We start from the raw sequence: 25070 nt of genomic DNA, 5'->3' as shown, positions 1-25070 counted from the left end.
TATATATATATATATATATATACTTATAACAGAACTGGGTTCAATTCTTTTCATGAAGTCAAAGCCCAAACTGTTTTATAATTTTGGTATAAAACTATTTTCAAGACGGTTTGAAGAAAGGGTGTTTTCTGAATCAAACTGCTTCATAGTGAACTGACCCCAGCCCTGCATGGTTCCAAGTTAATCTCTGTTTTTTTTTTCATTGCATTTTTCACTATTATGTGCACCCAAATTTTTAAATTTTACAAAAAAAAAAAAAAAACCATTTTTTTCTAAAAAAAACAAAAAAAAAAAAAAAAAAAAACAACAAAAAGTTTTTGTTTTTTTTTTTATTTATTCTTTTTCTGAATGATTGTCTCGATCTCTGAAGACTCTGAACCATGCACTCTTATCTGCAAAAATGTCACATTTTTGGAAAGAGAATTGCTTTTTAGAAGAAGTTTACAGGGACTTTTTGTTACATTGATGTACAGCTACAAGGTCGCCTTATTTACAATATCTAACATAAGCATCTGAAAAGCATGAGTGTGAGCAGGGGCGATTCAAGGATTTTTAAGTGGGGTGGCACGGGGGGACCAATAATCAGTTGGGGTGTGGGGGGGGGGCATTTGATCAAAATACAGCATAGGAAGTCTGCTTAGAAATATAGGAAATATTGGATAGAATATTGGTCATGTGACAAGGGCTGGGAAAATTGGCAGAACAGGCAGCCAAGTGACAGAACTCTGATCCAATGGAAATCCCAATTGTCAGATTGACAGCACTCTAGCCCAATGGATCGGAAATGAATGAATCATATCTGAACAATTATGTAACAGTGACTAGTAGCTTCTCTCAAAAGTAATTACATTTATTTACCAATTACTGCATATAAAATTTATTCGGGAAAGTAGTATTTTAGTGTTGCTATGGGACAGTGTGGGGCAAAATAACTGTCAAATCATGCAACAAAAGACAGTTTTGAATACTCTTTTTGCAGAGTAAAATGAAATAACAGTTTTCTCAGGAATCTGACATTAATTTCTTATAAATAATGTCTATATTTACAGGACAGCCAGCTCAATTGCCTCAACTGTCGGACATTTTGTGCATTGTGCGCCGCCGTAAGGTCGGGTGACATTAGATCATAAACTGGAAAATTGTTTGCTACGATAATCAAGACAAAAGTAACAAGCCCATTTAAAATTAATTTTGAATTAGGTTTCTTCCTAAAAGGGAGTTTTTCCTCTCCACTGTCGCACTGCTTGCTCTTGGGGGAATTATTAGAATTGTTGGGGCTTTGTAAATTATAGAGTGTGGTCTAGACCTAATCTATCTGTAAAGTGTCTCGAGATAACTCTTGTTATGATTTGATACTATAAATAAAATTGAATTAAAATTGAATTGAATTTATTCCAGCGCGTGCGAAGATAAGCACCGTAAACTAATGCAGAACCATTAAAAAAAAAAAACTTGATACTGGTGTTTGTTTTCCTGTGATTATACCTGTTCAATCTTCAATAATGTGCACAATCCCCCCCCCCCCACCCCCCACCCCTAGCACTGAACAAGCGCATCTAGCAGCTGCAATGACAACCTTTATTTCAACCAGAAAGTGTGTCAAAATGAAGCTATCGTTTTTGTTGTGGTCCCTTGTAACACCCATAAAGTACATCCCCCGGGCGTGAATGACCAACATTGTTCCCCTATGGCCAGCACAGAGTCATGACACGGGTCCCATTCAGTCACCAGAGTGCCGGCTCACTTCTTTTTTTTTTTTTTTTTTTTTTTTTTTGGCGTAGAGCTCATATAGGTTCAAATAGGAGCCCTGACTGAACTGCTTTTTAAAATCTATCAACTAATTAAAACTACAATAATGCAATTTTAAAATAAAAAAAAAACATTAAATAATATTGTAGGAAAATAAATATCATTACAACAAGGCATATTTTTTTTTTTTTTAAATAGTCACTCTCAATCTCGACACTGGAAGCCAGTGTGTATGTCACGTTATTCACCGCAGAGAAAGACGATCATCAGTCCAAGAAGATGGCTGCCTCTCAGTCTCACCGGTGAACGTGCTAATCAGCTACTGCACATACACTACTGCTTCACGCTCAGTTAATAAGAACGGATACAGGATACAGATTCCACTAAACATGGTCCCACATAAACCGTAGAGCTTCAACAGTCGTATGCATTACAAGTGTCTGGATACAAGATATGCAAAATTGACTTTTTTTTTTTCTGATGGTTTAGACTTGGCCATGACCTGGACAATCCTTATGTGCAGGATGATGGTTTAAAAGCACACGACCATGGCTACATCTGCCATCAGAAAACAAACAAGTAGAAGTGCTAGTTAGGGGTGTCACGATTCTCCAAATCCATGATTCCATTTTACTTTCCGTTTTAAGGTCACGATTGAATTCGATTTTCAATTTAAAACATTGAAGGAAAAGCCACAATTTTTTTTACACTTGGTCCGTTTCAGCCCTTCAAAGGAACTCAAGACATTAGTCAGCATTTTGTTTGCGTATATGTTAACACTCCAAAGGGACTTGGACCCCTTTTGGAACCAATGGTTAGTTTTTCATCGATATGTACATATGTGAACACTCCAAAGGGACTGAGACCCCTCTGGAACAAACCGTACTCAGACCTCTTCTGGAGGTGGTCTGAGTACGGTTCGCTTCAAGTCCGCATTGCGTTTTTCTTGACCTGTGCATTGTGAACACGACACGTTTCAGGTTTGTTTTGCCTTTTGTCCTGTATGTATTTTAGCCCTGAGGCCCCATCGGAAAGAGAAGTGACTCCTCTTTCAAGTAAGCTGACAATGTGAACGCAAAAAGGACTGAGTCTCTTTTCTGTTGGTCGACTTTTTTAACCACTTTAGACCGAGTTTGGTTCGTTTAAAGAGGACTATACGTGAACCACTAGATGGCAGAAGGGTACTTTACAACAACAGTTTGAGTTTTTCCAAAATTAGTGCAATTGAAAGCACCTTTTAGTTTACCAAGCGTCAAACCATGATGCCTGGTCAGTGGTTCTCAGCGTCAGATACCGACGCACAAGGCACCCTTTAGCGTCTGTACGGGACGCACCGGGCAGAGCAGCAGCTCGACCGTCGCGCCGTAAGATGACGACAAGAGCAACATTGGTAGGGAGTGGTATTAAGGACTGAAAGCGTAAGAAGGCAAGTTGGGGTGGTGGATGTGTCAAACAACACAGGACTTTCACCCAGGAGACCGGGATTCGTGTCCTGTTCTTGTCCCACGTGTCACTTAAACGTGCATTTTGTAATCTGACCCACGATCTTTCCCTAACCGTATCTAAGTGTTTTTACCATGCATGCTGAACAATGACACCAAATGGGTACCCAGAGCGTTGAATATCGCCGCGGATGGGTTGGGTTTCATTTTTTTTGAGTTAGTTGATTAGTTGAAAGCCCCCTGCGTCTGACTGAGACACTAAAGTCGACTTTTTGCTCCAGTAACAAACGACAAAGGCCCCTGACTAAGCTACAGTTTTGGACGTGCTGGGAGTGAGATTGTGTTGGAAGTCCCGTCGGAGCCCACATGCTTTACATTCGTTGTTTGTTTCCCTAACTCACTCACAGGGAAGACAAAATGTTTCCACACGGTGACTTCAGGACAGCAGGTTCTGATTTTTTTTCTCTGTTATCTCCGGCAGTGGCCATGGTGTCTGGAAAATAGCAGCTGCAGGCTACCGGTAAGCTAACGTTGCCCTGTGTCTTTAGCTGCAAGCTACCAGCCGGTAAGCTACACTGTGTCTGTTTTGTTTTTTATTCGCACTTGCGCAAGTCAAATTACTGGTGAAATCGCTGCTCCTGCTTCTGATTTCGATAGTGGAAATCTAAAACTCTCTAATCTCTATTTTAAAATGAAAATCGTGACACCCCTAATAAGTGCTCTATAGCTATACACTATTTGGGTATTTCATGAATAGCATTCAGGGCAGTTTGAAGTTTTTTTGGTCAGTTTAAGGTAACCTCTCAAAGGTTATCACGAAACCCCTTGGACCTCTTTTAGAGGGCGAGCTATGGCTGTCTCAGATAACTTAGTGTACAGTAAATTTAACTGTTATGTTAGTCAGGAAATAGATATGAAACTCATTTCCACATCTCATGCTCACAATTTGACAGGTCTCATCGCTGAAATGTTAACTACATCTACCAATAATTTCCCATTCCTATCGGTGAACTAGTAATAATCCGACTACTGGTTTCTATTCATGAACAAATGTTGGGGTTATGAGATTGTGTTTTTGTCTTTTTAAAAGTACAGACTTGTGCTCTCGAGGCGTTAACCAGTATGGCTGTTTTTTTTTTCTTTCCGTTTTATGCTTGGCTTCAAACGACTTCTCAAGGCTTCATCTCTGTTGGAGGAGGTGAAGAAGAGTGAACAGGAACGCCTCGTCGCACAGATGCAACAGCCACATGTTCGACACTAACTGTGAGTGGACTCGATGGAAGGGGGGTTCTCTCAAGCCTAAAGTGTAGGATATACAACATAACAACAATCAAACTCTGATATCTACTCTCACCGCATTCCCTAGAGGTGCATGTTTCTGTGACTTCCAGTCTAGCGGAGTTTTACCACCCCTAGGGAACAGAGGAGCTTTCATGATGGTTTTTTGTGGAGTTTCTGAATCTGTGTGGAAGTTAGGAGCTGTCACTGGCAGAGCGCTTTTTGCCAAAATGGCTGGCAGAGTCTCTGTTTCGCAGATTAGGCTGGATCTTGTACATATGGGGACCCATGGACCAGCGCCAGCTCCCACGGCCCTCCACTCCAGTCGGGATGGCGGCAGCTGCAGCCACAGCAGTGGACGGGCAGGGCTTGTTCTGCAGCAGCTGAATAAGCATGGTCATCTCTGGGCCGAGCCGCGACACCATGCTGGTCCTGACGCGGTCCACTGTGTCCTCATCGCAGTCCATCAGGCTCTGTAGCAGCTTACCATAAAACCTACAACGAGACAAAACATCCCAGAATGTGAGGAGGGGAAGTGAAAGATAAACTAAAGTACCAACGGAAATCATAATCAGCCTTAAATGGGGTTCTCATTACATTTTCTGTACTTCGATAAACTGTATGCTGATTACATCAAGGTTCAGTGATGTTTAGTACCAAAAAGACAAAGATGTACAGCATTTTCAACAATATATTGAGGGATGAAACTATTTCCAGTGTTGATTAATCTGTTGATTATTTTCTCGATGAATTGATTAGGTGTTCTATCAATTTTCAGAAAATGTGGATCAGTGTTTTCCCAAAAAGCTCAAGATGACGTCCTCAAATGTCTCGTTTTGTCCACAACTCAAAGATATTCAGTTTACTGTCACAGAGGGGAGAAGACACTAGAACATATTCACATTTAACAAGCTGACATCAGAGAATTTTCTGCGATTATTCAATTATCAAAATTGTCCGCGATTAATTTAATAGTTGACAACTAATCGATTATTCTTAATCTGAAGTTTAAATCTTGATAGGTATTTTTTTTTTATTTATAATTTTTTGGGCATTTTACCCTTTAACAGACATGACAGTTGTAGACAGGAAAGGGGGGCGAGAGAGAGAGGGGGAATACATGCAGCAAATGGCCGCAAGTCAGACTCGAACCCTGAGCAGCTACGTAGAGGACTGAGCCCTCCGCACATGGGCGCCCGCTCCACCAGGTGAGCTACACAGGCGCCTTTGATAGGTATTTTTTATGTATTTGCACGTGTCACAGTCTGACGTCATCCGTATGGGAGTGACAGTCACTACTTCACCCTCCTAGCTCTTTTATATCCACTCCCAAACTGCAATCCTGCCTTTAATACAGCAACAATAGAAACAAAAAAGCATGCAAACTTGATATGCCTGTTTCTTTTTCTTTAATAGTATAAAAGAATGTCTGAACAAGATGGTAACCAAAACATGGAAATCAATACACATTTAGCCATCTGTTTTGCTGCATAAATCTGGGTCAAACGTGGTGTTTGCAACATCTATATTCGTGATTTTTAAGATGATTCAAAGTTATGGCTCATTCTTTGCAAGCACCGTACAATGTGTACCATCACAAGATGTTTTTAAACTACTTGTAAACCGGGTCCAAAATTAACATTCGCTAAGGGCCACATGTGGGTAAATTTTCCTTTTGGCGAGTAAATCTCAGAGGGCTGTCCGCCACATGGTGGGTAAATGTTTGTACCAAAATAGTTTCTGTTTTTCAGTCTTCGTTTTGGTGACACCGGCAACTACTTTCATCTGTTCTTCTGCTGTCTGCACGTCGGAGCTTTGCGAGGGTGGGCCGACGCACACACACACATCTGAACGCCGACCACCACGTCAATTCTGTTCACCGATAGCTAGCGTTTACCTCAGGCTAAATAATTAGCCAGTATGTGGCGATTTCAGCCAGCCTTCCAAAAGAAAGCACGAAGAAAACGGAGGATAAACCAGCAGGACTTGCAACCAAAACCACCAAGTTTTGTGATGTATGTTACAAACAAAATGCAATTTAATATTGTGGCCGGTAGATTTTTTTTCATTTGCCCGCCAACTTGACCGGTGAGTCGAAAAGTTAATTTCGGACACAGTTTTTAAACAGTGTTTCCCACAGGTTGAGAATTTACTTGCGGTGGTGTGTGACTGCTGCGTGTAATGGCTGGGTTTAGTTAATAATGGGTTCAGTTATAAACTAGTCAAACGAAGGTGAAAACAGTGACTGCATAACATTATCAGATCATTTAGAAAGAAATAACTATTTACATACAAATTAGACTAAAAGATGTTACAGATACAGATGAAAATAATGCGACACTATGCGGCATCAGACACAATTTCAGGGTAGTTATAAAGGCTGCACGATATGAGGAAAATATGCAATGATGCCTTAATGTTGTTGAATATCGCGATAATGATCTAACTTCAGATAAATAAACATATTAAAATGTAGCCTACTCAGTTCTGCATTTCTGCTGCTTTCAGTATTTTGCTAAAATACAACAAATTGCTCGTAAAATTTTAAAAAAATGACAAAAAAGTGTAGCCATGATGTGCTTTGGCAATTAAATCAGTTTTTTTTTTTTTGCCAAATGTTAACGGTTCAGCAGATAAAATACCTGTAACACTATACTATGATCCATACAGAAAGTTACATGTTATCATTAATGTTAACACTGTTCCCTCCTAACTCTTGTTAAATCATATAAGACTTGGGCTATCTAAAGTTAATTCTTGTTAATTTTGTTGGATTGATCATTGTTCGTTTTTTGAAGTGTATTAATCTGTGATTTGGGGATCCTAAACACGCTGTTCTGTACTATACATGTCCTGTTGCAATCACTAATCTGATCATATTTCTGTCATTCAAACAACTCTGAGTTGTAGTTTAAAAGTTTTACAGCCAATTTAATCAAATTTAACGCTCAGGTCCATAAATACAGTTAATGGAACAGGCACGAAGAACTGAAGGCTCGGTTAGCAACCATTAGCTCTGAGAAGCGGCTCCAGTCAGAGACGGTTTAGCTCTGGTTAGCTAGCTAGCTACCTCAACTGCCGCGGAGAGGGGTAACAACCAGACTCTGATAAATGACATTCGGGGAGCTTTCACAGCAGCGTGGCTGCGTTGTTTCTACAGTTTTATTAGTACAGTTAATCCCACAGCAAGACCAGCAGCAACATGCTACTGCTAACGTAACGATAGCCTCTCTGAGCAAGTGCAACATCGAAGCTGTCATGCACGCGGCACGCAACTTCACGAGGGGGAGGTGCTGGAGGCAGCTGGTCTGTGTGCACTGTAAAAAATACACCATTGTTTGGAAAGAAAATTGAATTCGGATTTTGCCTACCTGGGCGGGTCTCAATTTACCTGGGCGGCGTGCCCAAGTAGAACCTATGTATGGGAAACACTGTGTAAGGCATATAGAGTCAGGCTGTTCTCATGAAGCATTCTTACATATAACTACAACAAGTAAAGCACTGTAGTTTGTGTGTATTCCACATATTTATTGCTGCATGCACCACATTGACTGCAGCTGTATAAGAACGTTGTGGACCACGTAGGGAGGAAGTCGGAGTGGTTGGATGGAAAACGAGGATTCGTTCCCTGGGAGGGGAAACTTAACTGTCATCGCCGCATGACACTCACTTTTTGTCGGCTAAGCTTAAGGCTTTAGTGCGTAACTCTTTTATATTAATGTACGTCCGTGACATTCAAGCAATTGTCAAATGAGTTGCTACAAAGCTAATTAAGACTATCAGCTCCACACAACTCTCTCTGTGTTTCTCAGTATGACCATGTTCAGAAGATTGTGGCGTCCGGTGACTTTTGCGAGCAGAAACTCGAGTGAAGATAATTACCTCTTCTGAAGAGTCCATGTTTTTTTTTAATCTTCCGTGTCCTCCTTGGCTACTAGCAGCTGCGTGGAAGAGGGGTGGGGGCACGTGCGCGATCACAGAAGGCTTGTATCATGTGGATGCGCCGACAGTTTTGTTTTCATTACTTAGAATTCCTCATGGGGGAGACAGAACGCACTTAGCTTTAACTTTAACGACCACTGAAACAACCAACATCTCTTGGTGCTCTGAACTCGGCTCAAAGTCACTTTTTGTCGGGTAAACTCAACTAGCAACGGCTGCTGATACGCCCAACAGCTCACGGAGCTCTGTAGCCGGTGTCACATGACAGGCAGTCTCCTCATTTTGTAGGATATCTACGAATAGAGTAGAGGAAGAGCTCACCTATTGGGGAAGTGACTCGGTAGCTGTGCCACTTCGCCAATAGCATCTGGATTCGATCGGGCAACAGTGCAGATATCCAGCTTGCTGTAACACTCCTCTTGGACTTCAGATATCATTCTTTGGAAGGTGGAACAGCGGCGAATGGTGGGGAATGCCTTCGTGGTGATGCCATTGGCAATGCACTTAAGGCTCTCCTTCACAAATGCTTTACCCTGTAAAAACACAGCAGTGCTTCACACATTCTTGCCATGACAGTTACACCCATACAATCCTACACAAGATCATGTTCACGGTAGAAATGGAGAGAGAATGGCATACATGTATGTAGGGCTGGGTTAGGGTTGTGCAATTAATCAAATTCGGCTCCTAATGATCACAAAAACAGAATATTTGATAAAAACGATTATTTTGTACGTTTCGTTTTGCAAGTAAACTCTTATGGTGTCTTGTGTTCTGAATGGAAAAAAAAGTTCAAACGTGAAAAGTATTAAGGCAAATTTCACAGTTCAATGTGTTTTCACTGTTGATGCGTTTAACTGTTTCTTTAAGTTCAATAAATGCAACATCTTTCCAAAAGTCAATGAGTAATGGTTTTTCCATAATTAAGTAGCCCCAGGCTGGGTTTAACAAATCAGTTTTCATTTGAAAGATCCAATTTAGACTTTCTTCTGTATCATATGAAACTAGAAGATCCATTGGTACCAACTATGTCATTCTACCTTAGGGGGTTAAAAAAACGCTCAAAAGGTGGGCTACATTTTGGCGAGGGAAAAACTGCCTTGGCCATTTTAAAAGGGGTCCCTTGGACTCTCACCTCAAGGTATCTGAATGAAATGTCACTCAAAACTCACTGACTGTCTGTAGAGCTGCACTTTATTGTGTGTTTGTGTTAAATAAAACATGCATTCATGTAACTACTTTGGGGTCAATTCTTATTGTAAACATTGATACTTTTAACAATGCAGCCGGTTAGAGGGGACCTTGTAACTGTAGAATCTCTTTCATATTAAAGCAAAATTGGTTTTGCAACTGAAATATCCCAAATCGACATTGAATCGGAAACCGAATCGACTCGGGACCTTGTGAATCGCAACTGAATCAGGAAATCAGGGGACGACACCCAGCCCTACATGTACTGTAAGTAGCATTTGTGAAATGAATGAATGCGTATATACCTGAGTGTCAAATTTAGCAGCACTGTAAAGGAAGGATTTGCAGATGTCATGCATGCCATCTGTGTCACAAGTTGAGTTTTCCAGGCAGGCGAAGGCTCCGCAGCCAACTTGGAGGGCACTGTTGAGACAGCGTGCCACATCTGCTGTGGGCACAGAGAATGAACCGTCAGCAGGGGAGCCAACAGTGGGAATCACTGCACACTCACTGAGCTCATTACACAAGGGTTGCCAGGGTTTCAGCTTTAAAAAAAAAAGAAAAGGCAACGAACAAAAGAGAATTTTCATACTTTGGTGATTCACAAAAGACGTACAGTCACTCGGGGGCAAATAGTGACTTGACTGGAGATTGGACACCTTACAAGTCGTACGAGTCTCAGACATTATTTGGCACAACTGCACTTTTCTCTTGGCAGGGACCTTTATTCCACTGTTTGGTTCTTTTCAGCAGAGCTTGGACGAACAGCCCCAGAAATTCCAAAGAGTTTACTGAAAATTGCTGGCGTGCCTGTAGACACACACACACACACACACACACACACACACACACACTTGTACCACTGACACACACACACACTTGTACCACTGTCACACACACACACACACCACACACATACACTTGTACCACTGACACACACACACACACACACACACACACACACACACACATACACTTGTACCACTGACACAACACAGACACACACACACACACACACACAAACACACAAACACACACACACACTTGTACCACTGACACACACACACACACACATACACTTGTACCACTGACACACACACACATAAACACACACACACACACACACACACACACACACACTTGTACCACTGACACACACACACACACACACACACACACACACAAACACACATACACACACACTTGTACCACTGACACACAAACACGCACACACAAACACACACACGCATACACCACACACATACACTTGTACCACTGACACATACACACACACACACACACACTTGTACCACTGACACAACACACACACACACACACACACACACACACACACACAAACACACACACACACACACACACATACACTTGTACCACTGACACATACACACACACACACACACACACATACACACACACAGAAACAAACGCAAGCTGCCACCAAACTCTGTCTTCAATTAGGTCGGAATTGTCAAACTGAATTCCTCCAAACCACTTTAATATTCTTAACTAATAATTAAACACACCTCACTAAGGCTGCAACTAATGATCATCTTCATTGTTGATTAATCTCTAGAATGTTTTCTCGATTAATTGATTAGTTATGTCCAAAAGAAACGTCCTCAAATGTCTTGTTTTGTCCACAACTCAAAGATATTCAGTTGACTGTCCCAGAGGAGAGAAGAGACTAGAACATATTCACATTTAACAAGCTGACATCAGAGAATTGTTACTTTTTCTTTTCATAAAATATGGCTCAAATGATTAATCAAAGTAGTTATCGATTAATCTTTGCCGCTGTGCATGTCACAGTTCACTTACTGTAAATACCCATAAATGAGCCCACAAATATAAATATTCAGAAAATGCTGCCACATTCATTTCAGAAGCATCACATTGGGATTGTTATTAGGCTGATAAACACACAAGCAACCCTGATCCCCATCTTTGTAAATACCTATGAAACCGCTACCCTGCAACATCATTCAGACCATATTTCAAAAACTGATCTTGGGTTAGGGTTAGGAACACAGCTCTAAATTCACGCAACCGACTTGAGATTTTACACCAAAACATAATCTCTAAATCATTGTATCCAGATATAGTTTGCTTTTCTTATTCTTCATCCAAGAATCCACTGAGATTGACTCAAATCCTTTGTAATAACCATTAAGAAATGTCACCGTGGAGCCTAAGCCTACTTGGCAGACTTTGAATGTGGGGCCCCATGTTGACCTGCACAGTCAGATAAAGTCTGCCTGCCATCAGGGACCAGCTCTCAAAATACAGAGAGTGAGCCGCGAATCGTATGATGATGAAGCAATTTCTGCAGAAGGGAATCAGTATCCCTGCTTCCCGCTGCCTTTTATCACAGGGCTGTACCTTTGTGTTAAAAATAGAGCCGAAAACTAACGATTATTTTCATTGTCGATTAATCGTTTGGTCTATTTTGTCAGAGAATAGTGAAACATGTCCATCCCAGGTTCTCAAAGTCCAAGCTGATGTCTTTAAATGTCATGTTTTGTCAGTCCAAATCCCAAAGACATTCAGTTTAACATCATATAAAACAGAAAAGAGCAGGAAACCCTAATAGTTTAGAGGCTGAAAACAGCATTTCTGCCATTTTTGCATAAAACTATTTCAAAGATGAATCGATTATAAAAAGTAGTTTTAGGTGTTTCCATTGATCGATTTATCTAATCCTTGCAGCTCTAGTTAAAAAGGAAAAGTCAACATTTGAATATGCAGATTCATGCTTCCCTGTGTCATTTCATGATGGGTTATTACAGCAGGATAATGACTCAGGATTTGCTTTTATTTCATGGATAAGAAATGGGAACTGATAGCGTTTATTTGTCCAAAAGGACACAGCTCCAGTGTAAAAATAGTCATCTTTTTCTGACTACACAGAAAGGCAACAGGGGAAGCTTTATGGCCACTATAATGCTGAATAGTGGGACCAATGCTGCAGCCAAAAAAGCTATGAGAAAAGACACTAAAGCAGCATGACACAGCCTGCACTCTCAGGTGTCAGCACCAAGCTCCGTGCTCATCTGTTGCCGGCAGGACACCGGCACAAACGCAGCGTTAATCCCGCAGCCTTCTCCATGAATCAGCGCGCTCGTTTACACAGAAAAGGCTGCATAGCCCAAACATAAAATGACGAGAACACACAAAAAAAGCTCCACATAGTAAGCGAGCAAAGGCATAATTTTGGAAATGTGTGTGAAAAAAAATAAAAAATAAAAATAAATACCCAAGCAGTGCACTCTGAGATATATGCAGATGGAGGCAACGTGTTACTTACAAGGGCTGTTGGTAGAAAAGCGTGTTCTCCTGGGCGAATAAGACTCGTTTTGATCCAGTTCATTTGCAGATGCGTTCAGCACCATCAGGAGAAAAAGTCCGGTCCTCAAAGGCATCGTCCTCTCAACACAGCTAATACAACTAAATGTAAAGAGACGCCTCGTGCTTTGGGTGTAATTCATAAAGAATGACAAGCTTCTGCAGCGCCGAGAAACACAAGAAACGCACAGTAGGCTGTTACAAGTCAGTTGCCAGCAAATGTCTTTACACTGGACTCCTTTTGACTTGCGTGACAGATAGCACCGATGTCAGGTCTGCATGGGTTTATATGGGAGCGCTGAACATTGAGTTCTGCGTCTGGACCAATCAGAGGGCAGTATTTAAGACCGTGGTCCTTCTCTTTCCACTACTAATTGATAAAAATCATTTAACAGCAGCCAGCACTGGAGATCCTACAGCTCAGCATGGAGAATGTGGACATTATTATTTCTTATAATAACCCTAAGAAACTAAATATAACCTAAATATGTTTTAATTCAATAGTTAGCCGATAGATACTTTTTAAATCACCTCTGCAGTAACTGCAGCTTAGGTTACATGATATATATAGGATATATATATATATATACTACCAAAAAGAGACAAAAAACGATCAGAAATGGACCCAAAATGACCACAAAGACACAAAAAACACCCACAAAGAGACATCACCATCCACCTGCCTCTTTAGCTTCAGCCCCCCTTTCTTTCATCCCTTCATTACTGAAGTAGATTTACAGTTATTTTAGTGTTTACAACACACTTCATTCAAAGTTGACAGAAACAAAAATCAAACTATTAAAAGCCGTCTTGGTTCGTCTTTCCACTGTTCCAACAATCACCACTCTGTTTTGGTTGAAATAAACCCTTAATTCACCCATTTACATGTGGAGATATGCTGGCTCTATACACGCTAAAAGTCCTGATTATTTACATGGAGTCTGGTGGAGATATGCTGGCTCTATACACGCTAAAAGTCCTGATTATTTACATGGAGTCTGGTGGAGTTTGGTGATGGCGATTTCGGTTTCATGTTAAACAAAAACAATCTTACTCGGTCAATCCTAAGCGGGATGGATAAGCAGATAAAAAGCTGGGTGCAAACTAGTTTATTGATAGCCAGAGAGATTCTTCTAAGTGGATGGAAGAATGAAGGGGTGCCGTCAATCCAGGAGTGGGCCTGTGAGATGGCTAGGGTGGCAACGTTTGAAAAAAGAAAATTGTTTGCCAGACTGGCTTTCTGTACTGCTTTCTGTTGCGAATTATATGTTTAAAAATTAAATAAATTGTTACTCAAAAAAAGGATCTTACTCTTTAACAAAAAGGTCTATCTCTGTAGGGATCCTTTCCATAATGTTGTCAGACACTTAGAATAATAATCTGAGCCTGTCAGTGGCAATGACAGAACTTTTAGTGGACGCAAACAGAAGGTGAACATTTGTCCTGTAGGATTACATCGCAGCCCGGTTTACAGCTGGTAGTTACAGCGTTCTCGCTCAATACTGGACAAATTTCAAAGATTTTTGTTTACATTAGTCACTTAGACACCAATGCATGGGACAAGAGGTCCAGGTTGAGAAAAACAAACCTTTAAAATTCAGCCCTTTCCCTACCCCAAATAGCCTAATTATTCTTTGGTCCCTAAAGTCAACAAATGTAAAGCCCATCTCCAAACTAATAAACCAAAGTGTATTTTACCAACCTGTATTTTAGTCAAATGTGGCGTGTACTGTGCCAGACGTAAAAGCCTTTGTCTAAATATCAACCCAGATTATTCAAATGACTTTTATCACTCTGGCATTTTCCTGAACCGTGCTTAATGATGACACAATTGATGCTTTAACTTTGGGGAATCTACCTAACATGGAGATAAACTACCTGTGTTGTTGACATAAAGTGTGTTGACCTAATTCTCCATTGTCCTCTTCCCAAGACTGTGAAACGTTGGCTCAGAGTCCGCTAACTTGCCTCTGCACGTGCCAACATACAGAGGATGATGTGTGGGACTCTAAGCTATCATTAATCACGGAGGCCTCACGCCTCTTCACCCAGTGCAACGCTCCACTGTTACACACAGATTCAGACACTAGGAAGCTGGATTGTCCTGATGATAAGAATGTGGAGTAAAAGAAAAAGAAGGAAAAGTAACTATTCAGTTCACCTCTAAAATGATTCAAGTCATGCCTGTTCTCTTGCCATCAGAAATACGGTTCATTAGAGGTGTCAGTGTGTGCCGAGCATAAATCGCCCAACAAGTCCTCCAAACCGTACGATGATATCTGTAATTTATTCCAAGCCTCTAATACGAGCCACAGGAGCATTTTAGAAATTAACGCCTCTAGCGGTGGCAGGAAATGCGACCTTATATCTAAACCAGAGAAAGTAACGTTGTAACGTAATGTTGTGAAATGGCCGCAGTTTGGGTGGGTTTAGGCACAAAAACTATTTAGTTAAGTTCAGAAAAAGATCACGGTTTGGGTTCAAATCATACATTACTTCATGCATATGACCCTAAACGTGACGTCACTCCATTTGTTCCATGAAGTTATAAAAATGTACACGAACCCTCGGTCTCCTGAGTGAAAGTCCTGTGTTTGAATGGTTGCAGTTTTAAATATGTCTTTAACGTTGTGAAACGGCCGCAGTTTGGTTATGTTTAGGCACAAAAAGTACTTGGTTAGGTTTATAAAAAGATCGTAGTTTGGGTTAAAATCAGATGCTACTTCACTTCTGGAGGACAGTCTCAAATTGTCCCATTAGTAAAATATGTTTTTCCCTTGCATGTTATGTTAAATCACTTCTCTTTTCCTGCAGTGTTTCCCAGAGCAGAAAAAAGGCCTCTTTTTGTTTCTCTTCTGTGTTCTGGTTGTCTTTGGCAATCTTTGTGCTTCAACCCTAATAATTTCTCGCAGAGAGTTGTCAGTTGGGCATGATGTCAAGCTGTTGGCACCTTGTCTCTGCCGGGGAATCCAAATATGAGCCCGTGCCAGCTGCACCTTTCCTGTATTGGAAAGATGATATGAATCTAACTGCTTAATAAATGAGCTATTATCAACTGTCACAATCAATCATGATCAATATTTTAGGGCACAAGTTACACATTAGACATAAGAACTGTCAATTTCTTACCTTTAGCATCTCTTTCTGACACTCTAAAGCAGTGGTTCATAACCTTTTTGGCAGTGCTGTGACCAAGTCATCTTTGCTCAAGTCCCAAGTAAGTCTCGAGTCATTAATTTACAAGTCCAACTCGAGTCTCAAGTCATTTATTTTTCGTCAAGTCACAAGTCATCAAAACGGTAACTCAAGTCACCAAGTCTTAAGTCCACATCTCTGCTTTTATTCTGAGGTACCCCACAGCCTGTCAGATGAACTCACGTAGCATTTCATCAATTCCCAATGTATGTTCCAAATGTGTACACTATCCATTATTTAAAAGTGGATATTGTTACTTGTTTCATACAACTGAAATGTCAATATTAAGGTTGGTTTGTTGACCAATCCTACTACTGTACTACAGTGTGAAGCTGAATGTTTCAACCGTTTATTCAATACTTTTAGCTAACTATTAGAACTGTTTAGTCAGTAGTTTTAATTAACTATTTGAACTTTTTAATCAGTAGTTTCAGCTAACTATTTGAACTGTTAGTCAGTAATTTTAACTATTTGAACTGTTTAGTCTGTAGTTTTAACAAACATATCATATCTAAGAAATAATATTAAAAGACATTGAGTGAGTTTTGTGTGGGACCAACTTTATTTTTTAGAATTAAAGCATTATTTTGGAAAATGCACCCACCTTTGTGAAAAGGTATTTTTTATACACATTATTTGGAACTGCTGCCACAGGCTTGAACTAAAGTTATGGTAACACTTTATGGTAAGGGTACATGAATTATGAATTCATGCATGAATTCAGTCATGATTTGTACTTCATTCCTTTATATCTTATGAATCATCAGGAATTGACATGAGTTCATAGCCATAGCCAGTCATTCATGACCTCATGCATGAACAACACATCAACTAAAGCATTAGGTGATGACCACATTCTTTTGCAGAAAAATAAATAATCATGATCATGCTTAATAATTCATAATGATGTGCCAACGTACCTAATGCTTTAGTTGTGTTGTTCATGTATGAGGTCACGAATGACAGACTATGAACACGTCAATTCCTGATGATTCATGGGATATTAAGGAATGCAGTAACACAAATCATTAATTACATAATGCATAATAATACATACATCAATTAATTCATGCATGAATTCATGATAATTCATGTACCCTTACCGTAAAGTGTTACCAGTGTTAGTCTAACCAACAACACACACACACACACACACACACACACAAATGAAATCTCATTTGATAGAGCAGATAGCTTCCCTATTGGAAAACATTCATTCTGTATAGAGTATTTGTTGGAGGGGTGAATTTGCTCAAGAATCAGTTTGTCGGCTGAAAGCCTGCTGTGAAATTGCGCACAGGTGTCAGCAAAATTGGCCCGTGTGACGAGTAGCGTCTTTAAGGTGGGAATGGTCATGCGGTTCCTCTCGTCAGTCCATGTGTTGTTCATGAGCGAAAATATCCGCTCAACGGCAGCATGTGTGCCCGGTAGACACATGGCGAACTAACAGAGGAGACCTACATTTTTGAACGGAATCTCCCTGCTTTTGAAATGCGCGAACATTTCCACCCAGCGCTCGTCCACTGACTTTCCAGCGGACCTGAAGGGACTGGTTAAAACGAGACAGATAACAAGAGGCATTGCGACAATGTTTTACAAATATACAATATACAACGCTGGCTGCACAGATTATGCAGACGCAGAACGCTACGACTGACTGGACGCTTTATTAGTCTTTCTACATGGGTTTAGTTAATGATCGGGCTATAATAAGACCACGTCGGCTATGTAATCGCTGACAACCAGGACAATTTCATAGTGGTTGGTGTAAACCGGGACATTTTAGCGTCCCAACTGGTTTTTGTCGGGACTCGGGAACACGCAACTCAGAATCGGGACTGTCCCGTTCAAACCGGGAAGGTCTGGTCACCATAAGCTAACTATCTAAACTGTTAAGTCAGTAGTTTTAGCTAACTATCTAAACTGTTTAGTCAGTAGTTTTAGCTAACTATCTAAACTGTTTAGTCTGTAGTTTTAGCTAACTGTGTGAACTGTTTAGTCAGTAGTTTTAGCTAACTGTGTGAACTGTTTAGTCAGTAGTTTTAGCTAACTATGTGAACTGTTTAGTCAGTAGTTTTAGCTAACTATCTAAACTGTTTAGTCAGTAGTTTTAGCTAACTGTGTGAACTGTTTAGTCAGTAGTTTTAGCTAACTATGTGAACTGTTTAGTCAGTAGTTTTAGCTAACTATCTAAACTGTTTAGTCAGTAGTTTTAGCTAACTGTGTGAACTGTTTAGTCAGTAGTTTTAGCTAACTATGTGAACTGTTTAGTCAGTAGTTTTAGCTAACTATCTAAACTGTTTAGTCTGTAGTTTTAGCTAACTGTGTGAACTGTTTAGTCAGTAGTTTTAGCTAACTATGTGAACTGTTTAGTCAGTAGTTTTAGCTAACTATTTGAACTGTTTAGTCTGTAGTTTTAGCTAACTATTTGAACGGTTTAGTCAGTAGTTTTATCCATTACTTTTAGCTACCAGTTTAAACTTGCTAATAGGGCAGCAGCTTACGATAATGTTTATAGTCAATTAATGGATTAATTGTTTGGTCTCTAAAATGTCAGAAAATGGTGAAAAATGTGGATCAGTGTTTCCCCAAAAAGCCCAAGATGACGTCCTCAAATGTCTTGTTTTGTCCACAACTCAAAGATATTCAGTTTACTGTCCCAGAGGAGAGAAGAAACTAGAACATATTGACATTTAGCTGCGAACAGAGAATTCGTACTTATTTTCATAAAAAATTACTCAAACTGATTAATCGGTTATCAAATCGTTGGTGATAAATTGAGTGATGACTCCTCTCTGCAAATTAGGTGTGGAAAACAGTATGTCAAAGTCTAGCCTGCTTGCTTATTGGTTATGTCAGCACTCCTAACCCCCCAGAAGAATAATATAAGATTTGAGTCAGATGTTGAGCTGATATTCATGCTTGCCATGAATATGTTGCTGCTCTTGCATTTATTGCTTCCCTATGCTTTTTTTTGCTCAAGCTTGGTGGGTGGTTTCGATGCGTCTCCGCTGAAACTGAAGACGGGAATTGAGAGTTTATTCATGAGTTTGGAAGTCGGTCTCGTCCTTGTGAGCACATCACTGCAAACTCTTCCTTTTTGGAGCGTAGCCATACCACAAACACATTTGAGAAGACCACTTCTGCGTCCTCTTTGGGGGAAGGATAATGAATTTCTTTGTCAGGTAGGAGAAGGTGATTCACCTTGTTTTCAGAAATATAACCGACAACATTGGCACGGCGCTGGCGATGGAGGGCAGAGTTCACTGAAAGGACAAATCTGTTACAGAGGCCTGCTGCAGTGCGAGAGCTTTGCATTCATTTACATTGAGTTGAATGAACTGATTCTCTGATTAGAGATCACTTTGCATCTGAGTTGAATTTCGCCCTTAGCTTATTGCTGTTTGCCTCACAGCAACTTCCTCCTATCATAATAAGATTGTGAGATTGCTCATTATGAGCAAGATATTTGAAATTAATGTAATAATAAATGGAAGGTTGATCCTTTGAACAAGCAAATTCAATCACAAATACTGCTACTATGATGCCTGCACTTGAGCTTTTTTAAGAGTTTTATATGAGTTATCAAAGGACGTTTTCACACTTGGTCCTTTCCAGCCCTCCAAAAGAACTCAGAACTATTAGTCAGCATTTTTTTGCACATATGTGTACACTCAAAAGGGACTCAGACCCCTCTGGAACAAAAGTATCAATTATTTTCTGTAATACGATCCCTGAAGAATGCCATTTCTCAAACCCTTGGAGGATTTTGAGGCAATTTTCCTTCACATTCCCTTGCAAATTATTTATTTACAAAACGAAAGATGTCACATTAAGGACAGTGCTGGTCTACCTGTGTCCACAAGAGGGACTTTTGTCAGACGTTACTGTAAAGCAACACCTTCAAACATGTTGGTGTTTCTAGTGTATTGGAATGGTGGAGGGGAAACAAATATGATTTGTCATATCTGAGAAGTGGAAAGGAGGCAAGACACCCTGGATTATAATTACCAGTCGATGGTGATGTTTGCACCTGCATTTTTCAATTTTCTGTGTGTGTTTTGATGTGTGATGTTCGGTCAGGGGGGGATAATGCATTTTGCTTTCTGGCAGCAGATGCTTGTGGTGTTCACATGAGAATAACACTTCATTTTTGAGGAAATATTCTGAACAGGAGGTTAGCGGAATCACACAGCACCCAGCAGCGCCGTCAGAAAACTGAGAGACCCCCCCGCCCCCCCAATGATAAAACAGAGACGTCACTTTTAAATCTCAAGAAAAGATTTGGGATAAATACAAATCCAGCTACGAAGCTCTGGGGTACAGAGCCTCTAAAGGGACATGGGGAATTTGGTTTTCTTGTGAGCACAAGATTTCTGTCTTTCTGGTGAGCATGACAAAACCAATCTAAGGCTAGCAAAATTATGCTAACAAAGTACTGCTAACAGAAGTAAAGTGAGGTTTATTTATACAGCCCTTTTCACAGATAAAAGTCACAAAGTGTTTCACAATAAAATGAAATACAATAAATAAAAGAGATAAAAATACAATGGAAAACATGGGTACATGAAATCAGACAGCCATTACAAACTCTTGTCTATCTATATCTAAAAGCTTGTTTGAACTTTAGCCAATTATGTGGCTAAAGTTAATATTTCACATTCACAGCATGAAATCGCTTAACAGTTACCTCATCATCTGCCAGTTTGTTGGTGACACTATCAGGTACATTTCGTTTTATTTTCAGGAAGATGAAAACCTCCTCCTCGACAGCCATTCCGACTATTGGTTTCCGGTGAGCATACGGAAGTATCTTGTGCTCACGAGAAACCAATAGGAGTACCAGTCAGAAAAAAAGTATCTCCTGCTTACACTAATATCAGCTCCGCCACAGCCACACCTCTTTAGGAGACTAGCGGCCTAGGTCCTGAGTGGATTGAGTCCAATGTGAGAAGTGAATGTAAACGCAGATTATGATCAATGCTGTCGCCCCATAGTCGCCAAAGTACGTATTGGATCCATTTTTCACAAGCCAGATATCTCCAGAACATTCTGACACTAACATGGCATTTTTCAGACGGACACAACCGGAGAAAATTAACTTTGTTTGAGACCTGTTTCTGTCTCAGGACCAAACTCTCGCGAGCTCTTGCGACACAGAGAAGCCAACGTTTTGTGAACGCCCTAACAAAACTAATCTCCATGTCGTAAATTTGCCTTTTAGCTGTGTGAATATCCAAAGTTGGCAAAAGAACATATTAATAAATTATTCAAATATAACTTTTCATTCATCCACACAACGTTCACTACACGTTCAAACAAGGCCACGCCCCTTTAGGAGACAGGAAGTGTTTACTGTTTCCTACCACTGGCGCTGCTTGAAATGCGCTTAAGTATAGAGGATCTTTGCTGATATCTCCTGCGCACCAGAAAGTATCTTGTAAGCACGAGATAGAAATTGTTGTAAACCTTTTTAGAACTGCCTCCATGAATCAAATTGTCATGTCTAATGTTGCTGAAACCAGTTATAATCTGTTTTGTTAGCGGAAAATCTATTGAAACACCAGAAGTGGAGCACCAAAAGTGAGATTTGGTTTCTGTGGGCGCACTTTTGTTAGTGGTATTCACCACTCTGAAAAGCCTAGAATTAGCATACACCACTCTCATTTTGTTGTGGCCTTGTGCAAGTCACATTTCTTAGAAAAAGTATGATTTAGACTGACAAAATACTCATTGTCACATCAGCAGAATGGACAGTGTAATGTTTCAGTTTATTTTCTAAAGAGTTTCAAATCCATTCCTTCTTCGGTAGTATCTGAATGGATGGTGTTTTTCCTTAAACAGATGTCTGCATGACTTGAACATAACTGGAAAACTCAGGGGACCAGCATTCCTGAACGTGTATCCAATATGAGTAGCATAGCAGGGATATACATCTGGAGGCTGGAATGAAAACACACTGAAGCTCTGCTTCTTGAAACATTAGGACCCAAAACATTACATGAGAACAAGTTAATTGCTACACATGTTTTCACGCTCTCCAGGCACTGCTGCGAGATGTAACCAAAGATTGAGCTGCTGCTCTGCAAAAGAAACAAGAACATGTAAAAGCATATAAATATAACGCTCTAGTTTCAACAATATAGATATTTCTTTCAATTTCTTTCAATTACAGTACAATATTCTGGGGAAATGTAAACTGCAGAGACAAAGAACCTTAACTGTCTTCATTTAAATCTAACTGCTGAAGCTTGATATGTCACTAACGGTAAGGAAAACCTTGTCTTTGAGTAAAGTAAAGGAACTAGATACTTGAGGTTTGGGTGAAAGCAAGTATAGAGATGCGAAGGCCCTCCTCTTCCGGTGGACCACCTAGGGACCTTATTTCGGGGAAAAATATGTACGGTAGTGAAATAATGTTTTGATCCCATTTGAATTGAGCCATGGATTACACATATGATGTTTGTCAGTTTAAAAGATAATTTTGCAAGTACAGAAAGTCTCAGTTTGTCGTAGGTTTGTTGTAGTACCACTTAGTTTTGTGTAATACCGCTCAGTGACATACATCTCTCGTCTCACACAAAATACGTGACCTAGCTTGATGCTTGGCTTGCTAGCCCTGTTCCACAACACATGTTACGTTATCCTATCTGATGTGTTTTACCCAGCGTCTTTTCACCAGCCGGGAAGCAAAAGAACGAGTAAGATCTGTTGCTCGTGTGAGTAACGTTACATCCTGGTACGAAACACACAGACATCGTAACTTCAGAGAGACGTCACTTATGCGACTTTGAGGTGTATAGTCTTTTAAATCTTTTAAATTGACAAACATATGTTTAATTCATGGCTCAATTCAAATGGGAGCAAATAATTATTTGGCTCTCCCCGTTCACTATCGTACATATTTTTTACAAAATAAGGTCCCATGGTGGTCCACCGGAAGGGGAGGGCCTTTCACCTCTGTATTTCCTTTTCAATGTTGCTTGCACCATTTCTCACTTCATGTTCCACTGGAAGTGTTCACAACTACACGCAGATCTTAATACCAAATTCAAGAAATATTGTCTTGGGGATGAATGCTCATTTGGGGATTAGTCTATTAGTCTAAGACGTTCCACTTCCGGGATTGCTCCGGTGCTGCCAGAAATTCCAGTACCGTGGCATGACGATTGTGATTGGTTTAAAGAAATGCCAATAAACCGTGGACTAGCCAGACCCTCCTCCGCAGCACTGTGGAGGAAGGTCTGGCAAAGCAAGACTACTTGGGGATCGACCTGCTTAGGTTTTAACTGCAGCTGAAGGGACTACAAAGGCTTCTTTTACAGGCAAATATTTTATCCAGTCAACAAAATAAATAACTACATAATAACCTGATCTTTGATGCAATCAAAAAGGGTTTTTGACAACACACTGAATCTCAGCTCCATTCTGTAGCTGTTCCTGCTCTTTTACCTTCCTGTAACACAACTGAAGTGACTTATTTCTCCTCAGGGAATTTAAAAGGATGTTACTAACTCAGATCAGGAGCGCAAAGTTTTGCAAGGAAAAAACAATACAGTACAATACAGTTTTAATAGTGTGTGTGCTTATGTGTTTTTTGCTCCAGTCTTCTGTTGCAAGCATGCAGCTAAAGTCTGATTGGAAACATTTTTAAATGGAAAATGCTTTTGAAGTAAGATGGTGGAAAGTATTGTCTACTTGCGTGAGCCATGCTGTTGAAGATACATTTGAAATGCATTAATTTATCAAACCCATGCTAGTTCCCAAAGGGCAGAGCCTTTTCTCAGAGCTCTGTGGATCACAATATCATTCCCAGAGCTTCATCTCTTCTAATCGTGCAGTGGCACTTTGTCATTTGCTGTTTGAAACACACCTGCCGTCTGTTAAGTTATGCAAGCCGCTCTCACTCCCATCTCGTCAAACACTGACTCTTGGTCAGTGGCTCTCAGCGTCAGAAAGTGACGCACAAGGCACCCTTTAGGGTCTGCATGGAACGCACCGGGCGGAGCAACCGTCCGCTTGACCGTGGCACAAGTAGTATGAAAAACTGAAAATCGCATAAGGAGGCAGGTTGGGTTGGTGGATGGGTCAAACAACACAGGATTTTTACCCAGGAGACCAGGGTTCGTGTCCCGTTCTTGTCCCACGTGTCTCTGAAATGTACATTTTGTAACCCCACCCACGATCTTTTCCTAACCCTAACTGTCCCGTTCTTGCGCCGCGTGTCAGTCAAACATGCATTTTTTAATATGACGTCAAATCCGTCCCGACCCAGAGCGTCAAAGAGTAACGCCAAGAATCCCCAGGAATTATTTGAAAACCCTCGTGTCTGACTGAGGCGCTAAAGGAGACTTTTTGCGTCTGTAACAAACGCCAAAAGCACCTGACCAAGCGTTGACGCGCCGGAAGTGAAAATGTGTTGAGTTAAGCACACATACAGTACAGGCCAAAAGTTTGGACACACCTTCTCATTCAATGTGTTTCTTTATTTTCAAGACTATTTACATTGTAGATTATCACTGAAGGCATCAAAACTATGAATGAACACATATGGAATTATGTACTTAACAAAAAAGTGTGAAATAACTGAAAACATGTCTTATATTTTAGATTCCTCAAAGTAGCCACCCTTTGCTTTTTTTGATAACTCTGCAAACCCTTGGTGTTCTCTCAATGAGCTTCATGAGGTAGTCACCTGAAATGGTTTTACCTTCACAGGTGTGCTTTGTCAGGGTTAATTAGTGGAAGTTTTTCCCTTATTAATATAAAAGCAAAGGGTGGCTACTTTGAAGAATCTAAAATATAAGACATGTTTTCAGTTATTTCACACTTTTTTGTTAAGTACATAATTCCATATGTGTTCATTCATAGTTTTGATGCCTTCAGTGAGAATCTACAATGTAAATAGTC

The 25070-nt window shown here is 40.3% G+C and overlaps 1 protein-coding gene across 2 annotated transcripts; it reads right to left on the bottom strand.

The window, feature by feature from the left end:
- Positions 1-1535: 1535 nt before the first annotated feature.
- On the bottom strand, positions 1536-13208 carry stc1 (stanniocalcin 1). Of its 2 annotated transcripts, none has more exons than XM_039802148.1 (4): positions 12928-13208; positions 9908-10050; positions 8733-8944; positions 1536-4964 (listed from the first exon to the last, which is right to left on the bottom strand). In XM_039802148.1, exons 1-4 carry the CDS (start codon positions 13106-13108, stop codon positions 4664-4666), a joined length of 837 nt encoding a protein of 278 aa, XP_039658082.1. In that variant the 5' UTR covers positions 13109-13208; the 3' UTR covers positions 1536-4663. The 2 variants fall into 2 exon arrangements, with proteins under 2 accessions (XP_039658082.1, XP_039658083.1); XM_039802149.1 differs by having other exon boundaries at positions 9908-10047.
- Positions 13209-25070: the final 11862 nt, after the last annotated feature.

The sequence above is a fragment of the Perca fluviatilis genome, chromosome 6, assembly GCF_010015445.1.
Source record: "Perca fluviatilis chromosome 6, GENO_Pfluv_1.0, whole genome shotgun sequence".
Taxonomy (NCBI): Eukaryota; Metazoa; Chordata; class Actinopteri; order Perciformes; family Percidae; genus Perca; species Perca fluviatilis.
Note: the sequence above shows the minus strand (reverse complement) of the source record. Positions and strands in the feature narration are given on the sequence as shown.

What these genes read in the sequence shown, in the direction of transcription:
- stc1 (XM_039802148.1), bottom strand. Translation starts at nt 13,108, where the DNA reads ATGAATTACACCCAAAGCACGAGGCGTCTCTTTACATTTAGTTGTATT. An exon ending in CTTTTCTACCAACAGCCCTT is followed by an intron (nt 10,051 to 12,927) that starts GTAAGTAACACG and finishes CTGTGCCCACAG; the next exon opens with CAGATGTGGCACGCTGTCTC. An exon ending in CCGAGTCACTTCCCCAATAG is followed by an intron (nt 4,965 to 8,732) that starts GTGAGCTCTTCC and finishes GTCTCGTTGTAG; the next exon opens with GTTTTATGGTAAGCTGCTAC.